Source organism: Antechinus flavipes, chromosome 2, assembly GCF_016432865.1.
Source record: "Antechinus flavipes isolate AdamAnt ecotype Samford, QLD, Australia chromosome 2, AdamAnt_v2, whole genome shotgun sequence".
NCBI classification, from domain to species: domain Eukaryota; kingdom Metazoa; phylum Chordata; class Mammalia; order Dasyuromorphia; family Dasyuridae; genus Antechinus; species Antechinus flavipes.
This window is the reverse complement of record NC_067399.1, coordinates 297,135,021-297,157,893: the sequence shown is the minus strand read 5'-3', so window position 1 is coordinate 297,157,893 and position 22,873 is coordinate 297,135,021. Positions and strand designations below refer to the sequence as shown.

The 22,873-nt window shown below is 39.7% G+C and overlaps 1 protein-coding gene across 10 annotated transcripts in view; it reads right to left on the bottom strand.

Annotated features, from left to right (window-relative positions):
- TTC7B (tetratricopeptide repeat domain 7B) overlaps positions 1–18,232 on the bottom strand; it is a 327,704-nt gene extending 309,472 nt beyond the window's left edge. For 4 of the 10 annotated variants that reach the window (XM_051977402.1, XM_051977397.1, XM_051977398.1 and 1 more), the window contains exon 1: positions 18,030–18,231. In XM_051977402.1, coding sequence (XP_051833362.1) covers positions 18,030–18,150 — 121 coding nt within the window. In that variant the 5' untranslated portion in view covers positions 18,151–18,231. Of the gene's footprint in view, positions 1–18,029 lie in introns of all 10 variants that reach the window. The other 6 variants (XM_051977396.1, XM_051977400.1, XM_051977401.1 and 3 more) reach the window with 3 other exon arrangements.
- Positions 18,233–22,873: the final 4,641 nt, after the last annotated feature.

Genomic DNA, 22,873 nt, shown 5'->3' with positions numbered 1-22,873 from the left:
TTCATTATATGTCATAGTAATCAGTCATCTTTAACATTATTACTATTATAATTGTTTTGAAGCACCACAAATGCCCATATGAGAAAGTGAACTTAATCCATAAATGTTTCCTAACTACATTTAGGGTCTTCCTTACTCCCACAGACACAATAATATTGAAATCAGACCAATTAATAACCCTACAATGGTCTCATTCAATTGCTTAGAGATTGAAAGGAAGAATCTATATGTAGCAAACATCATTGTTGTCTTAATTTAAGAAATTGTCACGGGCACCCCAACCTTCAACAACCACCATCCTGATCAATCAATAGCCATCACAGTAAGATAAAACTTTCCACCAGCAAAAAAATTATGACTCACTGAAGGTTAGCTTTTATTTTAGTAATAAAGTTTTTTTTTTAATTAAGGTAAGCACATTTTAAAAAAACAACATAATATTGCACACTTAACATACTATAGTATAATGTAAACAAATTTTATATGTACTGGGAAACAAAAAAATTTTCATGACTTGCTATATTGCATTATTTCCTTTATTGAAGTGGCCTGTAGAATTTGAGGTACTAATGTAAACTTTAAGAGGCTATGTAAATAAATTATCATTGTTACTATTCATGTCATATTATGTTGCTATTCACCTTATCTTTTTTTTATAGAGTTTATATAAAATTAGTCCTTACTTTAGTCCTCTTATTATTATTCTCTCCCCTCCCCTTCCCACTCTTCACTCCTTTTCTCTCTCTCTCTTTCTCTCTCTCTCTCTCTCTCTCTCTCTCTCTTTCTCCCTATCTCTTTTAACAGAGCAACTTATCAAAGATTAAGTATTATCAGTAGCAGTGAAAGAAATATCAAAATGGATGACATCCTTAAAATACACGATTAGGTAGCAAAGGAGACTGGTGTAGGCATAAAATGCTAAGAGGGATTAGCAGTCCACTACAGGGGAAATAGTTGGGGAAGTCTGAAAAGTCTCAGGAGGAGATAGGTCTAGAAAGATGGATAGAATTTGGATGGGCAAAGAATGACATCTATTATTGCCAGGAGGAATGGCATGAGCAAAAGTCATTCAATTCTACAAGTAATTAAAGTAACTATTTTGTGCAAGACACTACTAAACATAGAGAATACAATCATAGCTAAGGAACAGACCCTGGATCTTAACAAAGGGGCACAGACACAGATGCTAATAAAGCACACTCAAGGGAAAACAAAAAGCCAATCAATCAATCCTATGCAAAATAGAGTTAAGATTAAAAAACAGAGGAAAGTAAATTAGAAAGTTAAATCAGATCACTTTGTTCCAACTTCCAAAAATCCTGCTATTTCCCAAGCAGCTAAAAAGTCTTCCCAAAGAACAATAAATTAAGAATATCAAACCACCTTGATTAATCTCCCCCAACTAAAGATGCCCCAAGTTGGGACAGATCCATTCCTAAATCTTCCCAAGAGACTCCTACCTCATCCCCAAGGGCTGAAACAAGCATATCTATGCACATGTCAAAGAATTTGAGCATACTTATCCAATACCTTACTAATGCCACTGATATTTAAATTCTCTTTAAATCAGTTCTTAACCTAGAGCTTATGAACTGGTTTTATTTTAAAATATTTTTTGATAATTGTATTTCAATATAACTGGTTTAATTTGTAATCCTATGCATTTTATTTTATGCATTTAAAAACATTATTCTGAGAAGAGCTCAAGCTTCACCAGAATAAGTATCAGCCACAATTAAATAGTAAGTCAATTTAGTGAGAAACAGTCCTTTCTAATCTGACCTCACCCCTTTTTTTAAGATCACATGGTAAGAGGGACAAAATACATAAGCTTAGGAGTCTATAATATTTTATAGAAGAGATTTACATCCCTTGACTACAAAAGGGAGAATGAAAAACTACAGAGCAGCCAATTTCAGCTTTTTATAAGAAAGAAAGAATTGACAAGTTTTCCAAAAGAAAAATGGCTGCCTTAAGATTATTCTTACCTATTCATTTCACTTTTAAGAAGGCCCTTTAAGAAGAAGAATTTCCTCCTCTAAGAAATACAGAGGTTCAAAAATAATAACAATATTTACTTCTTCTCTCTTCAAAAGTCAGAATGACATCAACTACTAGAAAATCCCAGAATGATTTTATTCCCACTCTACAATTTGGTTACATTTTTTACAACAATCTTTGCTCCTACAGAATTCTTTGTTTCATATTTCTGAGTTACAACTACTACTTCCAACAGATCATAATAAATGTATCTCAAAATAAGATTTAAATCAGAGTAATGAAATCCCTGAAAGAGGAAATTATCACTGTGGAAGCTTAATGGCTTTTAAAAAATTCAATACTGATGCAGGTAAACTCTGTAAAAATTATGAAAAATAATCACTGAAACCATGTCCCCTTTGATCTGCAAAAAAGAGAGATCAGGGTTTCCCAGGTTCCAAGGAGTCTAGAGAAAAGGTCCATCCTCCCAGGATGAGATAAGCAACATTATTCAAGGGCAAATCAACTCCCATTGATCTTATGGGAAGTCATTTCCTCAATCAAGAAATTCTAAAATCTTCAAAGCAATTTGCATTCAATTGAGAAATCCTGGTCTGATTATCAGTTCAAACCACCCCAGATTTACTCATAAAATAGGTCTTTTGCTAATCATTCTTAGCAAAATTTTCTTCACTAAGAAAATATGCCCACTAAGGAAAAGCCTCTTAGTAAAAATAAAACCTCCTCTTTTTGCCACAGCCTATGGGAGTTATCGAATTCTTTTGCTTCTGAACCAGCTTGCCAATGAGGAGAAGGGACCTAATTCATTCAAAGGGTAGGGGAACTGTTCCCTTAAAGATTATCACTCTGAGATTGTGTCCCCAGAGATTAGGATTTCCCAGGGTCCAAGAAGTAGAGACTGAAGCCAAACCTTTCAGGATAAGAGAAGCAATACTATTCAGGGGCAAATCAATTCCCATAGAAATTCTAAATTCTCATTCAATTGAGGAATCTTGAACTGATCAGCTGATCAGATGATCCCATCAAGATACCCAATATAACAGCTTCCCTCAACTAAGATCTCTGCAGATGGCCTTAGGTAGCTTGCTCAGCTGCCAGGACCCTTCTGCCCACTGAAAAAACATTCTCAATGCCAAAAACTCCATTTCCCAAAAGATCTTTGCTTACTACAGAAGTCAGCCCCTTGGTAAACTGGTTTCTATCCAACAATAAACTTTCATTTTGCAACTAATAATTCGGGAACGAGTGAATTCTTTACTCTAAACCTGGGGCCAATCTAAAAGGGATATTTAACAGCTCTCTTATTGCCATTAACCTCTTAACCACCCGGAATTGAGAGCATTCAAACCACATCATATTTATGCTTCCCTGACTGGGAAATCCCGAGATCTGGACATTCAGAACCACGTAAATGAGCTGTTGGAGTCTCTGGCAAAAGGCCTCCTTTTGTCACATTCTTATCTCTAGAGATAGTGGGACCAGGAAATCCCGAAAAACTGGACAAGGTAAAAAACTTTTTTTTTTTCTTCCCTATTCTGTAGTGGTTGCCCAAACACCAGGATTAGGCTTGGGTCATTGTGTTAGTGCTCCACTCTAGCACAATTCTCAGGGGATGCCCCATGGCCTCCTTTTGTCACACTCTATCTCTAGAGATAGACACACCCAGACTGGGTTTGGGCTGCTGGAGGTGTTGGCTTGAACAATATTCTCCCAGAGAGAATATCTGCATTTTCTGACAAAAGGCCTCCCATTGTTACTCTCTGTTTCTAGAGAGGTCTAGACACACGAGAGTGTCTGCAAAAATTGGGGGGAAAACTAAAAGCTTTTATCTGTCCACAATAAGACAAAACACCTCTGCCTCTACAAATCCTTCCTTGAGCAGAGATATATGGCTTGAGAAAAATCCCCTAACTGGAAAGCTTAAGACGCTTAGATTTTGCTGGAAGGGAATCAAACACCCTCTATCCAGCCCCTCTAGAGACAAAGGAACCTTCCTTTGGTTCTCAAGGCACTCCTTTTTTACTCTCCCCAGACCTGAATCCTGGGCCTTCCAGCTTTTCCAGAATTCTGATTTTAAGCTTTGCCTTCAGGCAGACTCTGAGACTTGAGAGGAAGTGTCTCTTTCTGAAAGTTGAACTATCCCTCCAGACCAAGAAGAAACCTGACCATTACTCTGGGGACCCCACCCTCTCAGGAGTCCAAGGCTGGCACTCTCTTTGATCTGTCCTTGGGAGATAAATGGAGAAATCTAGAGAAGCCAAGCGTGGGCCCTCAAGCTTCTCCCACTCCCCTCGCTGTTACATATAGCTGCTGGAGTCTTTCATGACAGCAATCAGGTTTTAGGTGAGGAAAAAGGTCTCAGAATTAAATTGAGATTTAGAGACATCTCTCTACTCTTAGCTGCTACTACCGGGAAGTTGAGCCATCAATGTCCTGCCCCCCCCCACCCCCCGGCAGGAATTTGGGGCTTGGTCGAGCTCTTTCTCCCTCCAGTTCCAACACAGAAACAACAGAGGAACCCTCACTATTCGGGAAGTGGCTGGGTAAGAAAACTGTTTCTTTCTCCTTCACTCTCCCTCTGCAACGCTGGTCTTTTCTCCCCCTCCCCCATAGAGTAGGGTTTGCGGAGGAACTCAAGACCTGTTTCAGACCTCTCTTGTATCTTGATGGCTTGGTAACCTGTCATTTAAATGCTCCTATCCTGTCCCCTTATTGGGATGCCATTTAGTGGAGAGATTGGGGACTCAATCTTCTTAAACCTTCAGAAAAAATTTTTTCACCCAACTTTTAAATTAACAGAAGTTTATCGGCAGTCCAGACAAGCAGGGCCGCATCCCTCCCAGGCCCTTTGTCTCTTAAAGAAGCCACAGCTTCCAGCCCTCTCAGGAAGCATGCTTGTCCCATACATTTTAGCACGGACTTAGTTTCCCTGATTTGGTCATCCTGCCTTAGAGCAGTGCCTCCTGTCGCAGCCTTTTTAACTAAAGAGGCCTCAAAACTATGCTTTTGCCTGCTCAGGGGACTGTCTACAAAGACAAGGGATTCCAAACTGTTCTCTGTTTTTGCTAAGCCTCAGGGTACTTGCTTAAACCTGCTTCAGCTCCTTGTGGAGAGATACACAGCCTAGCTTTTCAAAAGGAGCTCTCTGGGGAAAGCAGACTATGTATGTCCTTCTTTCTCTCACTCTCCTACCTTTCTCACTCCAAAGGTGGAAACTTTTTGCTTCTAGCATATTTTCTCCTATTTTTCTTGATTGGCATTCTATACCCCTGCCAGCAATTAAAGGTTTGACTTTCCTGTAAGCTCCAACTCTGGCCAAAGTTGCAGCTTTAGGAAAGTCCATTGGAATAACTGTTAGGAAATAAAATTCCAAAGCAATTCAATTACATTGGGCAGAATCATGCAGAAAGTTTTAAGAGAGTGAAGATGGTTTATTTCTTTTCTTTCCTCGTTCCCTGACTGCAGCAGGGCCCCGTGGAGTCAGAGGGAGAGACAGAAACTATTTGTATACTCCTTAACTACTTTGAGCTTGGGAACTTTGTGGGCAGTGGGGGCATTCAGTGTTGTTAGGTGGACTATCAGCATTCTTAAGGCAGCCCACAGATGTGACCTGAAGCATTTTTTCTGCAAAAGGCCCCATTCCTAAACATCATCATTTCAACCCCGGAGGACACCCCACTTTTAATCTACTCCTGAGATCTGTTTTCTCTAGGCTTCAAGCTGTGAATTTTCAACTGCCTTCTAGCCTATTGACTGGGACACAAGACACACAATCAGAAGTTCTGTTGCTGTCTTCAGTTCTCACACCCCTTCCTAGCTCCAACCCCCTTCCCTCTCCTTTCCCCCTCTCCCCCAGCAATATGACCCTTGTCAGCTTGAAGTAGCTACATGAAGTTGAGATCTTCGTCCTTTTTCCCCCAAATGAATTTGAGCTTGTGGGGGAAATGAAGGAGAAGGGAAACTGTTTCTTTTATGATTATCATTCTGTGATTGTGTCACCTTTCCTGATCTCAGATCAGGATTTCCCAGGCTCCAAAGAGTTGAGACAGAACTTTCAGGATAAAAGAAACAATACTATTCAGGGGCAAATCAACTCCTATAGAAATTCTAAATTCTCATTCAATTGAGGAATCCTAATCTGATCAGCTTGGGCTGTCCTAGCCCCCGTCAAGATACCCAATATAATAGCTTCCCCCAACTAAGATCTCTGCAGATGGTCCTAGGTAGCTTGTTCAGCTGCCAGAACCCTTCTGCCCATTGAGAAAACATTCTCAGTGCCAAAACTCCATTTCCCAATAAATCTTTGCTACTATAGAGGTCAGCCCCTTGGTAAACTGGTTTCTATCCAACAATAAACTTTCATTTTGCAACTAATAATTCGGGAATGAGTGAATTCTTTTACTCTAAACCTGGGGCCAATCTAAAGGGAATATTTAACAGCTCTCTTATTGCCACTAACCTCTTGACTACCAGGAATTGAGCGCATTCAAACCACATCACTTTGAGTCAAAGCAGTTTCACAGCATCCCTATTTGAAGTAATCATTCTCAAATAGCAGAAGATGGACAGAGTATACCTACTGCTAGGCCATTACTCTTTCCACTCCCATGCAAAGAGTTTAGTCCTAAACCACCTGAGTTCTCTGGAATGACAAAGCAATCACTGTATTTGCCAATGAATAAGAAAGGCCATTGAAGCACTGGATCTTTAAAAGAAAGTGACCCTCATGAGCTTCTTTCTCATTCTTCCCACCAGAACTATCAGCATATGTGAGTGAAGTATGCAGAACTAGAACATAATAAAGCAAGATCATGTGATGATCAACTAGCTCTTCTTCACAATGTGATAATCTTGATGAGGTTTGAATGCCCTCAATTCCTGGTGGTCATGAGGTTAGTGACAATAAGAGAGCTGTTAAAATATCCCCTTTAATCAGCCACAGATATAAACATGAAAGAATTCACTTATTCCTGATTATTAGTTGCAAAATCAAAGTTTATTCTTGGACAGAAATCAGTTTGCTAAGAGACTTCTATGGTGGCAGAGTTCTGTTGGGAAATGGAATTTTACACTGAGAGAATCAGTGGGCAGTCCTAGCAGCTAAGCAAGATACTTTAGGCTTTCCTTGAAGAATGAGTCCAGATACTGCCCTTTTAAAGGAGTCTTGGGGCTTCAGGAGCCAAGGTTCCCAGGCTTAGATTCTTATCAGTTTTCAGCCTGAATCTCCTATTGGAATCAACAACATTTCAAAGGGGTGCTTTTTGATCAGGATTTCTAACTGAATCAAAGGCTCTGGCATCCCGGAAAGATAAGTTATGGGGGGAGAAGGGGGAAGATATGCCTTCCCCAGGAGAGGCTGAGACTCCAAAGGGATCACAAGTCAAAAGGAAATACAATTTCTTAAAGGGAATACAACTTCAATAAAGGGAACAGTTTCCCTCCCTCTTCAATCCAAGACAATTGGGGGGAAGGGAGGGATGGAAAATGGCATCCATATCCAGAGAGACAACTATGGAGACTGAATGCAGATTGAGGCATACTATTTTCACCTTTTTGTTTGGTTGTCTGCTTTTTCTTTCTTGTGGCTTTTTCCCTTTTGGTCTGATTTTTCTTTTACAACATGACAAATATAGAAATAGTTTTAATATTTGTAAAGTAATATTTGTACATGTATAATCTGTGTCAGATGCTTACTGTTTTGGGGAGGGAAGAAGTAAGGAAGAAAGGAAGAAAAAATGTAGACCTCAAAATCTTACAAAAATGAATGTTGAAAACTATCTTTAAGTGTAATTGGAAAAACATAATACTAGTGAGAACTATCAGCACTTATACTTAAAGGGATGGGGGAAGGAAAAAGTTTCTAGAAGCCTGATAACTCCTCAAATACCAGTGACAACAAAGGGCTAAACTTAGACAAATTTGTGCTTGAGTCCTTCTGTCTGCTTCTTCTGCTTTATGTTCCTTCCACAAGCAATATCAATCCCAAGATGGAAACATTCAGACTTGAAGGCAATCTTGGAAGTTTAAAGGATCTGGAGATCCTGGACCCACTTCTCAAAGCAGAGTGGTAGATAAAGAAGGTTTCTGTATTTGAGAAAATGACCACCAACAAGAAGATGAGCCTAAGCTCTAACATAAACCAAAAGAGAATTGTTTGGACAATAGAGAGCTTAGGTGAAATGTAAAATGTCTATAAAGTAATCCCACCAATCCCACCCTTCTATTTTTGTAGTTTTGAGTCTCAACTTCTTAGAATATGACAAGTCATAAGTTACTAAACCTGCTTTAAGTCTTTCTATCAATGTATACTTGTGAGTCTTGCCTATACTGAGTACTTCTTCTTTGTGTTAAGGAAATATCCATTTCATATTTAATTCATTTTTATACACTAAGTTCCTTTCTACTTTCCTCCTTATGGAAGATCAGACATAAATCAAACATAATCTATAAGTGATTTTTCTATAGGCTGCCAGAACAAGCACATAAAGAGTCAAATACTACAAGACAAAGAGCTTGATTACCTGAAAGAAGAATGAAGAAATTAAATCTGGTCACCACATACTTGAGTCTATAGCAGAAGGTTTCTTAGTGAAGAGAGAGAGGGCCCAGCACCTTGAACTCCTAAGTCTAAAATACAGACTATATCCTTATATTTATAAATAACTGATAATAAATCATAACATGTAATAGTGATAACTATGTGTTAAGCCTATACTTCAATCTCAAAACATCTACTCCCTCGTTGTTTTGTCTACTAGCAGCTCAAGGACTGTAGAAAGTCACAGTTCTTCAACCATGTTATATACTAATCAAGGCAAGGCCTCCTTCCTAAGAAGAAAAAAAAAGTTTAGAATGTAAATCTTTCTATTCAGTCTTCTTCCCATACTATCTTCTCTCTCCAATCTAGCCACATCCTAATAGTTACTACATCAAGTCCAATTAAGTCATTTCTAGCTCAAAAAAACTTCCTTGGGTCCATAATGCATGTCAATTAGTCAATCACTTATTAAGCAGCTGCTATGTGCAAGGAATATAAAGAGAAATAACAAAAGACAGTCCTTGCTCTCAAGGAGCTCATAATCTAAAGAGCAAGACAAGAGGAAATTAACTATGTAGGAAAAAAGTTGTAAAGGATTAAATGGAAATGTGTCTGTGTGGAAAGACAAAGAAAGAACATATTTGCATAAAGAAGGATCAGGTAAAGCTCCCTGAAGAATATGGGAAACCAAAAGGCAAAGAGGAGGAGAGACTACCAGTGAAAAAGCCCCAAGTTAACTATGTCCTGTGCAGGAACAGCAAGGAAGTCAATGAATCACAGAGTGCACATAAAATGAAATAAAAAGCAAAATTCTTGTCCTCTCATATAAGATCCTCCACAATCTACCTTTCATGATGTTTTACCTTCAAGTACTCTTCAAACCTTTCCAATTGGAAAGATTTGATCTTCCTTAAGATCACTTACTTAAGATCATAGGTTTTAGACCTGGAAGAGACCTTAGCAATTATATAGTCCGTACCCCCTCATTTTTCAGATGAGAAAATAGAAGTTCAAGAAAAGAGAACTGGCTTTCCACTTTGACAGAGATTCCACTGCCAGTCATAAGCCTCTAAAAAGTGAAAATTGAGAAAAAGCCCATACAAACCAAAATTCTAACAAAAAACTGAGAACAAAGAGCAAATCTATCAATGAATATTTATTAAACACAGCATACACGAGGCATCATGCTAAGAAAGTAGATACAAAGAAAAAGCAACCCCGCTTTCTAACTTCAAGGAGTTAACATTCTCAATGGGGAAACAACATATACATATATATCTACATACATATGTGTATATCTACATACATATGTGTATATCTACATACATATGTGTATATCTACACAAAAGGTATAGCAGTGAATGAAAACAAAGAAACAGGAAAGGTCACTGCAGGTGACACAAACTGAATCCTGAAAGAAATTTAGGATTCTAAGAGAACAGAGGGAGGAGTTCAAAGGTACCAAGACTAGAGATAGAGCCTCATTTATGAAGAATGGCAAGACTGTCTAGCAGGGAAGAAAGTAAAGTGCAAGACGTCAAGAAGATGAGGAATGAGGCTGTAAAATACTTTAGGATGTGGGAGCCACAAAAATTTATTAAATGAGTGATTCTTTACCTTAAGAACATCATTTTACTAGCTGAGTGATAGGATTGGAGTGAGGAGAAACTTGAGACAGGGTGGTAGAATAGAAGGCTAATTCAACAATCTAATAAAAAAGTGGTGAATGTCTCCTAGCCTAAAAGGGTACCTATGTGAAGAATGGCAGGTAAGAAGTGCAGGACAACACAGTGGCAGAGATCCTGGAAGGAGGCTGATGCCCTCAACAGTATTAACAAAGTTCAAAAGAGAAGAAAAGAATACAGGTATCCTAAAAGTCTTAGAACAGTTTTAAGTAATTTAGCCTTTAAACTGCCCTAAGACTTTTGGAACACTCTGTATAGTGAGTTCTGTTTTGTACATACTGAATTTGGAACACCTACAGGACATCCAGTTCAAAAATATCCAATAGGTAAAATTGAAGCTCAAGAAAAAATATTAGAGTTTTCTGCATGAAGATAATAACTAAACCTATGGATGTCATAATCTACACACTGAATTCTTAATGAGATTAGGGGAAAACAAAACCTGAAAAGTATTACCTCCTCACACCCTACCTACCTTGGCTCAGTAAAAAGACGACTTACTGTTCAGATTATTATTCCTTGAGGACCCTGAAAGAGGACACCTCTACTCCATGGGACACATGTAAAATGAGAGGATGGAGTAAATGGCTTCTGAGATGTTTCCACCTTATGATCTGTTATCTGTGAAGTTCTTCAAGGCCCCATTCAGGAGCACTTTCTCCTGAAGCCTTGCTTGACCCCCCTTAGCCAAGCCTCTACTGTCACTCCATTTGTCAAATGAAAGGGGATGAACTTGATGAACTCTTAAGGTTCCTTCCAGCTTTAAATTTATGATTCTTTAAGATTTTTTTTAAAAAATTTAACACTATCCATATCTCTAATTTGCATTTAACACATTACATTGTATCACATCTATTAGTATGCATATTCAATCCCTGGGCAAGTAGTACTATCAATCATTTCTTTGTGTGCTACTCTCAGTAGGTTTATTTTATATTTAATTAAAATAGGATTAAATTTTAAGCAATGATTCATAAGTTTCTTGTGTTACATACACACACACACATATACATAAAATAGCCCGCTTAAACCTACCAAATGTTTCTCAATTGCCCTCTGTATGATCCTCATTTTTAACTCTTTAGAGACTAATGCTCAATGACTCAAAACCATACAACACTGGTTTCTAGAACATTAAATATAGAAAGATATGTCATGGGTCCTGTGAGAAGTTTGGATTATTAAAGGAGTTTCAGAAGCTTTTGAAGGTAATCTAGCCCAGTTTCCTCCTGGTTAATTTTGGATCCAACTCATTAGACATTTTTACTGTGTCTAGAATTTATATACTAATGAACAGCAATACAAGTTGTCCATTCATCTTCAGTTTATAATCTGGCATTGAATATTTTTTTTCCTGTGTAGAAACTAGGCCTGTTCTGAGTAGCTATAAGCTCTGAAGAACTGGAGAAAAGGATGCTAGTAAGAAAATATTTGATGGAAAAAGAAAAGCTGGTAAGAATGCAAGAGAGCCTGAAGACCAATCAGGAGAAACTGAGGAAAGTCTCTAGCAGGTGGATGGCCTTTGGTGAATCTATGGAAGGACATGGAAAAGAATTAAACATGGGTAGGCATAAAGAAGTTTCAATTTACATTGTTGGATGGACCATGTAAATCAATAAAATCATGATTCCATCTACGTGTCTTATCTACTACTCACAAATTACTAAGGAAAATAAAAACAAAGAAACCAAATTAGTCTTAATATCTATACAACATAGTAAGGGAAAAATATGTTTCTTTTCAGTAATAAGAAAACCTCTCCAATTGAGAACTTATGAAACGGTCAACCTCTATACTCCTGAAGTATCCAGACAAGGAAGAGGAAGTGGTGGTAATCTTACTGGTTTTTTTTTTTGTTTTTTTTTTTTTTTTTACAGGAAGCTGAAGTGGCGACTATTTATGAAAAGGGGATAAGGAAAAGGGGATAAGGAATCCTGATTCATACAAATTAAGAACAGAACTGAAGGGGGGATAGCCACACCAAGAGACCCTCTGGAAGGACATGATCTTCTCCTTCCTGTCCTCTTTTCCTTGAACTACAGTGAGAAGGGCAACATACTTGAGAGTCATGAGACGTGGGTTTTAGTCTTACCTAGTGTCCAGGTAACCACATAAGTGACCTTAAGGAGACAATCTAATCCTTCTGGTTTTTGGTTTCCTTAGTTATAAATGGTATTGGAATAAAATATCTAAATCTTTCAGTTCTAACACAAAAACAATATCCAGGGTATAAAGACCAACTCTGAAGACCTCCCTTTCTTCCTGTCTAAAATGGGGTGATAACGCTTGTATAATGTACATAAAGGGCTGTTGTGAGATAGACATTTTTGAAAATTTCTAATCACTTCACAGATGTGTATTACTCCACAATTCCAGAGGTTGGTAACCCTCTCAAAGCAGTGAGCCAAAGCAGCAGCAGCAGCAGACTGGAGTCGAGTCCCAGGGCCATCTTTAGCAAGCATGCCTTAAGGCTGTCAATCCCTGCTCTAGTCAATTAACTTCAAGTGCTTTCCAGTCTTTATCTACTCTTTTTAATTTTCCTTATGTCGCATCAACTATAAATTACTTTTAGTCTTTTATACAATAACTGCTTTGAAAAAATGGGGTGGGGGGTAAGAAAATTATAAGGGTCAATGAACCAGCAAGGGAACTGAGAGTTATCATTTAAAATGGATTCCATTTTTCAAGCTTGTAACTATCCTTTTCTGTACCTATCTAAATCTTGGTAAAAATTAATCTAAATAACTTGTTTCAAACGTAGTGAAGATAAAGCAAAATGTTCTGACAGCCTTAGAAGATCATTAGAGATGCACTAGTAAGAATTAAGTGATATAGATGAAGCAATACAATCCATTCCCACTAAAAGTAGTTACAAATGCTGTTTTGAAAGGGTCACATATATTAACAGCATCTTCAAATGCAACAATAGTCATTCATTTAAGACAACTGTGAAATTAGCAACTTTAAATCCCTTTACCTTATTTTAAATTGCAAGTGATTAGAGATTAAAGATTGTTTCAAGCGAAAAAGGCCTTAGTCGGATGGTTAGTTCACACCTACTATTCTAAAACTATTTACTGAAAAAGTTGGGAAGAAGTATTGCCATTTGAGTCGTGCCTCTTATTTTTCTGCTTTTGCCTCATAACTTTCTTCTTCTATCACTAGCTTCTCACTAAGTATAGCTTTTATTTAATTGGTGGGATGGGGGTGGTTTGGTTTCTTTTGTCTTTTTTTTTTTAATCTTACTAAACAATCTCTTTGATCTTTTCAAGTCCCTGTGATCTTTTACCATCAAAGTAAAGATTTACTAGGCAGCCCAAATATGGCCCCTGAAACACACTAACCAACATATATAAACAGAGACACCAAGGAGAACTTTCCTTTCCCATCAGTCTTGGTTAAGGGGGCTACAACCGCAGTAAAAATGGAAATCTACAGATAAAGATTTGCCTTGGGACTATATTTGGCCCTCTTTCACTGCTTTAGACCTCTGCCTGGATCTGTTAATGAAGAAGTCAAGTGATTTAGGGTAAATTCTTCATATTAAAAAAGACTACTATAGAGGAAGTCAGAAGATCTAAGATCTCAAACCAGCTATGACACACTATTAAATGTAAAGAATTCTGCAAATTACTTAAACATCTTAGGGTTACACTTTCCCCACCTGGAAGATGGGAATAATACTTACATTAGCTACCTCTCTCAGAGTTTCTATGAGAGAAGTGTAAAATTTTAAATACCGTGGAATTGTGATTTGTCATTATGGCATAATTAAATGATTAATTGTGTCTTCTCTGTGTTTAGACTTCAAGTCTAAGGCTCATTCCAGTACATACTACCAGGGGTCCTCAAACTTTTTAAATAGGGGGCCAGTTCACAGTTGAAGGGCCTGACTATAGTAAAAACAAAAACTTTTGTTTTGTGGGCCTTTAAATAAAGAAACTTCATAGCCCTGGGTGAGGGGGATAATCATCCTAAGCTGCTGCATCTGGCCCGCAGGCTGTAGTTTGAGGACCCCTGTACTAGACTCACTGTTTCCTGGGTGAACTCAGGGAAGACAAAAGTTCTCTGGGCCTCAGGAAGTCTACCTGTAAAATAGGAAGAATAGAGCTGAGGATCACTAAGACTCTTCCATGATTCTATGATCCTCTCCTCTCCCTAAAATGAAGAAAATGTCCAGAATGATGCCAGTGAGGAGGAGAGAAGGCAAAAAAATCAGTTAAGCCACAGACAAGAGTATCAACCAGACTAACAAATAAGGTGCCAGAAGCTTCTAAGCCCAATGGCTGGGTTGCTTTCAGTGGAAATGTCATGGCTCACGGGTCAGAAGACCCAAGCTCTTCTACTTAAAATCCTTGGGATTCTCAGCAAGTCACTCCTGAGCCCAGTCTCATCAGGAAAATAGAAATAAAAATCCCTGTCTTGCTTACCTAAAGGGACAGATTAAATGAGATCACAAATGTGAAAGTGCTCCATGCAATGTAAGATAGTTTTTTGTGACTGTGACAGTTAAGTAAGGCACACAAACAAGCACCCCCACAACTTTGTTTTAAACTAACCTACTGGGCTTCTAACTTCCCACCCCCCTTCCACAGTCACAGCCACATGGACACCTTAACTACAAAAATGGCCCCATGGAGCAGCACAAGTGAGAGTGGATGAAACTTCCATCCCAGTCGAGGAAATGTACCACAATTTGGAAGGAACTATGTCTTCAGACATAGGGCACTGGCACTAGGCCTTGGTTGGGAGAGATGCCGAAGCTCAGAGGGTGTACTATTTTAAGTCCTGAAAAGAAGGGGAAAAAGAAATGGATGGACCTTTTCCTAATGCACTACTGTCATGTGCTAAACAAAAAACTCTGACTTGTAAATATTGGCAATATTTCTTTCATAAGCAATTATGACCACGTAGAGCTTTGCACTGGAATTGAACTGTCAATCCAGTACCAATTCTATATAGTTCAAGTTTAAATTCAATTAATTTTTAAGTAAATCATCAACACAAATACACACCAAACTTGCCATTTTTCCACTAAATCCACAATGTGACTTCCTCCATATTCCAACCTCAACTCTTGCGCAAACACATCATAAATCTTGGTTATAACTTGTTTGTCCATAGTTGCCTGCATATTGTCTTCCCCTATTAGACTGGGAGCTCCTGGAGAACTGACCTTTGCCTTTCTTTGTCTGCCTAGCACTTAGCACAATGCTTGGAATGTAGTCAGCACTTAATAAATGCTTACTGATACTCAATTTTTCAAAGCCACATAAGTGGCTTATATTATATTAGTTGTCCTAAGAATCTCTGTCCATTTTCTCTCTCCGCAGCCTTGATACAAATATCTCCTGACTCCTTTAGCTTCCCATATACCAACTCTGTAATGTCTCACAGTACAAACTCTACTCCTGCAAAATAAGTAGCACTCCCCCTTCCAAGTACATATCTTTATTCTCTGTGACCTTCAGAAACAAAGTCTAGCCTCTTCATACACTACTGTAATTCCCTGTAATCCTCACAGCCGCTCCTTGACTCCCACTGACATTCTTTTGCTTCAGCCATATAACCATCCCTCCCCATGACCCACTCCCAGGAATACAACCCTAGCTGCCTATAATCTTGTACCATGCACATATCCTGATTCAGTGACTCTCCTATGTAATGTCATATACATACTGACTCTGGTTAGGACCCAGCCTATAATATACCTACCTATTATAACTATCCTAATTTCCTGTGAAATTCTATGTCCATAACCTGTACATACTCAAGGTTTCTAGAAGATACATACAAATCCTAACTTGTTCTATCTCCTATGCAAAGGTCCTGACTCCCTGTAATTATCAGATCTGCATCCTGATTTCTTAATAACCTATAACCCCTATATAAAAAACCTACAGACTGTCTATGATCTTTATATATGTTGCCTCATAAGTCTCTACTTTGCTGGTGACTCCATCCCTATCCCAAGCATACAGCCTTCATTGCACACAGCCTGAGCTCTCAGTGACCTTCTGTGTGTATGTGTGTGTGTGTGTGTATAAAACATTGACTTCCCAATAACCTTCATGAACACTCAAAGCTACCACTGAGCAATACCCATATTTCCCAGTGACCTCCATGGTCCCTAAATAGACAGTATGTATCTTTATGAAGCTCAAACATCAATTTTTAGTGCAACCAGAATATAAAATTTGTGAACAGCCTAATTTCCCATGCAAACTCTCTACCAGTAGACGCCATGCATATTATTATTATATACATGTTACCCATGCAAATAATGTGAATGCACAGTTGTGCTCTATCATAGATACAGTTGGACATATACATGTGTCATGCACAAGCCTAGATTTCCAATGACCTCTATGTCTCTGTCTCTAAGTGATCCCTCACTCCCTATTCCCCACATACATATTAAGAATCACAGAATCTGGGTTGGAAGAGACTCAAAATATCATCTAATCCGTCCCATGCTAGATCAATTATTAGAAAGTTTTTCGGGGGTTTCAAACTTCCATCTATGTCTGCCTACCCATTACTAGCTCCACCTTCTGGGGCCAAGTAAAACAAATCTGAATGCAAGTCCACATGACAGCCTTTCAGATCCTTGAAGCCAGTTTTTATGTCTCTCTAATGCACCCCTAGTCCTCTCTTCTTCAGGATAAACACTCCTACATCATCCAGTGGATCCTCATATAGCATAATCTCTCATTCCTTTACCAATCTGTCTGCATATTTATGGTATGAGCTTTTGAATCTAAAATATGAGACCCAGCACCAAAATATAAAAGACTCCCAATAACACTCAAATACACACCCCTATTTCCTGAGATCCCATGCTCACTCTCTGGGACCTCTTCTTATACACATTCCAGGACTTCCTTTAACTCCCTCACAAATACACTCCTGTGTCACATTTGAACACTCCTTGACTCCCTGTGATTTCTATGCACACACCCAAGATACCCTTGCTCAAAATCCTAGGCTCCCTGTGACCATCTCCTAAGCACACTTTCTGTGACTACCCCCATGTCACACAACCTTTGATTCCCTGTGACCCTCAAGCACAGTGTTCATTATACATGAACATTCCTTGATGCATACACTCCTTGGGTGACCCCCTCATGCACACACTCCCTGCCCCCCCATATCCCCATGCACACCCTCCCTTCTCCTTGGGTGACCCCCTCATGCACACACTCCCTATGACCTCCTCATGCACACCCTCCCTGTCTCCTTGGGTGACCCCCTCATGCACACACTCCCTATGACCTCCTCATGCACACCCTCCTGTCTCCTTGGGTGACCCCCTCATGCACACACTCCCTGTGACCTCCTCATGCACACATTCTCCATCCCCCCCATGAAAACACTCCAGTGACCTCCCCTCATGCAAACTCCTGTTCTTCCCCCTAGCACAGATTTCCTTGCTCCCTCTGTAGACCCCTCCAGGTATACACTGCCCATGTTCGCTGTAACCCACACTCCCTGTCTCCCCATGTGACCCTCCATGTCCACACTGCTTGTTCCTCTGTGACCTCCTATGTCCACAGTCCCCATGACCTGCACACACTCCCTGTCCCCCTAGATGACCCCATGCACACATCCCTGTGTGACACCCCCATGACCCGTACACCTCCCTTCCCCGCAGCACGGCGCCCCCCTCCCCGCCCCCAGGCTCTCTCCGGTTCCCGCCCGCTCTCCAACCTCGGGCGCGGCTGGGCCCTACCGGGCCTGGGCTGAGGGGCCTCCCCGCCCGGCCCGGCTCGGCCCCGGCCCCGGCCCCCCGCCCGCAGCCGCACCGTTGGCGATGAGCTTGGCCGACAGCTGCTTGCAGAGCTCGGGGATCCGCTCCCACTGGCACTCGGAGCGGCAGCGCTCGATCTCCGTCTCCAGCCGCGAGCCCGCCTTCTTAGTCGCCATCTCGGGCGTCGGGCCTCGGGTCCCGGGCTCCCCGGCCCCGGCCCCGGCCCCGCAGGCCCAGACGCCACCGCCGCTGCCGCCGCCGCGGGCTCCCGGCTCCCGCTCCGGGCTCCCGGCTCCGCGGCGTAACGGGAGCTGAGCGGAGCGCGGGGGGGCGGGGGGCGGGCGGGGAGATCGGCGGCAGCGGCGGCGGCCCAGACAGCGACCCCTGCCGGCCAGGGGCGGGACCGCAGCGACCGTCCGAGACCCCTCGGGGCGCCTGGAGCTGGAGAAGGAGGAGGTCCCAGGTCTGGAGACTGGGACGGCCACGCAGTGGAGGGCGGGAGGAGACAGGTCAAAGAGGTGATGTTGGCGGGAGGGCGTCTGCTAGAGCGTTCCTCCCAAAGACGGGTTCTTAACCTACAATCCAAAAGTCATGGTTAATACATAAATTTAGATTGGGGGATTGGGGAGTAAGGGAGGAAAAAGGAATGGTAACTATTTTCAAAATTATTTTGCTAAATTGATTTTAATAAAATTGGTTTCCTTTGTATTCCTCTGTGATTTTCAAAAACATTCCTGTGAGAAGGGGTCCCTAAGTTTCACCAAATTGCCTAAAGGGTTCATGACATGATCAGTCAACATTTATTAAGCACCTAGTGTGTACCAAGTGGGAGGCAGCTGAATTATTCAGTTGAATTAGGGCACTGGAATTGGAGTCAGAGTTCAAATTCCGCTCACACTTAGTAGCTTTGTGTGACCCTAAGCAAATCATTTAATTACTGTTTGCCTTAAGTCATTGGAGAAGGCAATGGCAAACCACGCCATTATCTTTGCCAAGAAATCAGCACGGAGAGTATGGGCTGAGGGCTCTTGAAGAGTTGGACAGTACTGAACAGCAACAATACAGCGGCCAAAAAGCCCTCAAGCAAGTTGATATCTAATGGGGAAGACAACAGTCTGATTCAATTCAATAAACACAAATTCAACATCTACTATGTGCTAGTGGGGTGTTTGGGGGTGTCCAGGGCTTGCCAATCCTTTTCCAGACTGCTCATCCATCTTTGGTGTCCACCTGTCCCCCAACTCTCACCTTTGACTATAGCATGCACAGAAGCCATACTCTGTTAAACCATCTTGGCTAAGGCCAGTTGAGCTAACTTGGCAGATCCCAAAACCATCAGTGAATTAGGGGGATATATGAAGACTTCCTCCAGTAGGATGGACAGATGAGAACAACTTGTTTTAAGGGCAAGGAAGGCGGCTTAAACAGGTGCTATGAAGAGCTTAGAGCTTTGTCATTCACTGTTTCCTAGATTACCTCCAATTGTCTTAACTTTTGTCCTTCAGGTGGACCTTCCAAGCCTCTGCAAGAGGGAGCAAGGCTGCTGATTGTGTACATCTCTGCCTCACTTAAATAAAACTCACAAAAAAAAAATTAAGACATCACCTAATGATACCATCAGTCTCTGAAACAAAGATTCAACAACTATGTGCCAGGCACTGAGCAAAGTTCTGGGGATACAAAGAAGCAAAAGCTGTTCTCTGTCCTCACGGAGCTTAAAATCTAATAGGGGAGGCAGCATACAAAGAAATATACAAAGAAGCTATATACTGAATAAAACAGGAAATAGTTAACAGAGGGAAGGCACTAGATTTATTTAAAAAAAAAAAAAAAAAGCCAAAAACTCCAGCTCCCAATTATCTGGGAACTAGGAAGAGGAATTGGGTTGAATTCATAATTCGATTCAAAGAAATAGATGTGCTATAGCAAAGACATCTACTTTGTCAATAGTAAGACAAATGTCAGTCCCAATTCTGAAGTTAATGAGTCAGTCAACTAGAAGTTATTTAGTTTCTACTATCTATCAGGCATAGTGCTAATTCTGGGATCTATTGGTGAAAAAGAGAGAAAATAAGTTTGCCAATTCAATTCAATTCTGATCCAAATTACATTTTTTTAAAGCTAGGTAACAAAGACAAAATGCAACTTTTATAAAGAAAGAAGAACGGAATCAAGATTTTGAGTCATGAGACAAATTCCAATCCAGGTTCTAACACTTAATAGTCATTTAATCAACACCTCTGGGCCTACAGTTACCTGAACTGTAAAAACAGGGTCAGTAATTATATACTTCATTTTTCTCACAGGCTATCTCATTTAAATGCTATAAATGTTTTTAAAAAAATACACTTTTGGGTGATTTGTTTTCATACACAGAAAAATGTATGAACACACTATTATCTGCTATCCAAGGGGAAAAAAAAGGAGAAATAACTCTGGGCTTGAGGGACTTGGGAAGACTTCAGTCAGGAGAGAGTCTTTGATTTGGGAATTGAAAAGATCTTAATGGGCAAAAATGGAAAAAGGAGATGAGTGTGGGGAGAGAGATTTCATAAGCAAAGATGACATCATGAAAGATTCAAGTATGATAAAGAGCAGGATAAATCTATGGAACAGTGAATTTGGCAAGAATAAATTGGTCCAGCAGGATGAATACAGAGAGGACTGGCGAGACTTACATGAACTGATGCTAAGTGAAACGAGCAGAACCAGGAGATCATTATATACCTCAACAATGATACTGTTTGAGGATGTATTCTGATGGAAGTGGATCTAAGAGAGATCTTTAATTTAAATCTAAAAAAAAGAGAGCTTTAATTGATCAAAGATCAAAGATGGACAGAAGCAGCTACACCCAAAGAAAGAACACTGGGAAATGAATATAAACTGCTTGCATTTTTGTTTTTCTTCCCAGGTTATTTATACCTTCTGAATTCAATTCTCCCTGTGCAACAAGAAAACTGTTCGGTTCTGCACACATGTATTGTATCTAGGTTATACTGTAACCTATTCAACATGTAAAGGACTGCTTGCCATCTGAGGGAGGGGGTGGAGGGAGGGAAGGGAAAAATTGGAACAGAAGTGAATACAAGGGATAATGCTGTAAAAAATTACCCTGGCATGGGTTCTATCAATAAAAAGTTAAAAAAAAATAAATTGGTCCTAGCAGAGCTGGAACAGGGCATAGATATGGTAGACAGCAACAGTCACAAGAGGTAGACATCCCATGCTAGTCACTATTCCTATAAGTGATTGAAGCATCGTATTTTCTCCTTTTTTTTTTCTTTCTTACAGTTTTTTCCTCTTTTAATATGATTTTTCATATTCAATATGTTTCAAGCACAGCATAACAAATATGGAAATATGTTAAAAAATAATTGAACATTTAATCTATATCAGATATCTTGGGAAGAGAGGAGGAAGAGGAAGAAGGGAGAAAAAAATTGGAGCACAAAATCTCAAAAAAAATGAATATTGAAAACTATCTTTACATGTCTTTGGAAAAATAAAATACTATTGAAAATCAAAGTAAATAAAAAATATAATTCCTAAATCCAAGGGGGGTTCCAGACACACAGTGTGGCTATTTAGTCATTTCAGTTGTGTACAACTCTTAGTGATTTGCCATTTCCTTCTTTAGCTCATTTTACAGATTACTGAGCCACTTAGCTCCATCCACCCATCCCATCTCAACCTCAGTCCTAGCTTCAAATACATACCACCTTCCTTAGTCCTATATATGATCATTAGGAATGGGTGGTTCTGCATTTTTCCCATTAGCACACCATACATATATATATAAAACAGCTCCATATTTGGAAAGGCAAGGGGGAGGAATTTGGGAAGATCTTTAGATGAGAAGCTTTACAAGTTTAAGCACTAAACTTCTCTTCCATTTTCATGATATTCAATGAATCATATGGCCATGGTGTCCTGTTTCAGCAAATGTGGAGGGGCCATTTGACAAGGCTATAAAATTCCAAATGTGAAACGAAGACAGAGCCTTAGATCTCCTATTTTTCAAAATAATATTGAGAAATATGTTCCTTGTAGCTAAATTATGAATCTAGCCTGGGGGGGAGGGGCTTAATTTGTGAACACTGTCATTCATAGTTCCTGAGCCTAGCAGTTATCAGAGTCCAAATAGAATTTAATGAGACTACTTGTCCAAAGGCTTGATTGGAATTCCAGAAAGTGGACAATTCAGATATTATGCTCAATAATGGCTACGTTACTGCCTTTCTGTTAGCATAAGGAAGACAGTATATAAATTAATCTACACTGCATAACCACCTACAGTGACCCTAGCAACAGTGTGTAAACACAAAATTATCAGACACAATCCCCACACTACTACAAATGACATCATTTGAATGTCAAAACAATGCTGGGGTTCCAATGTTAGCTCAGAACATAATGGAAGTAGCTCATGTGAATGAAGATGAAAGAGCTTGACCTTGCTGATTTAATTGAGTAAAATGGGAATGGAAATATTAGAAAATAACTAAAATTTAACAAAAAGAGTGTATACTAGGCATTGGAGGAGAGAAGACAAACCAACCCTACAAGCTAAATAGTTTGAATGTTTACCTGTATAAAACCTGTAGCCTTAAAACACCTGACCTCTCAAAATCCCTTCCAATTCTATGAAACTACAATCCTATGTCCATCAAGTAGGAGCCTAGAAGAGTTGTTGCTGCAAAAACCTAGAGAAAAATAAATAAATAACTGTGTAAAAATTTATCTAAATTGCAGGTAAGATTATCTGTAGGTAGCATGCCAATAAATTTAGAAGTAGGAAGTATTTAATGTTAATAATAGTAATTAGGCTGGCATCTTATTTCTGGGTTTTCAGGTTTTACAAGTTTGACAAGGGTATGAAAATCATAGCCTTTGGGC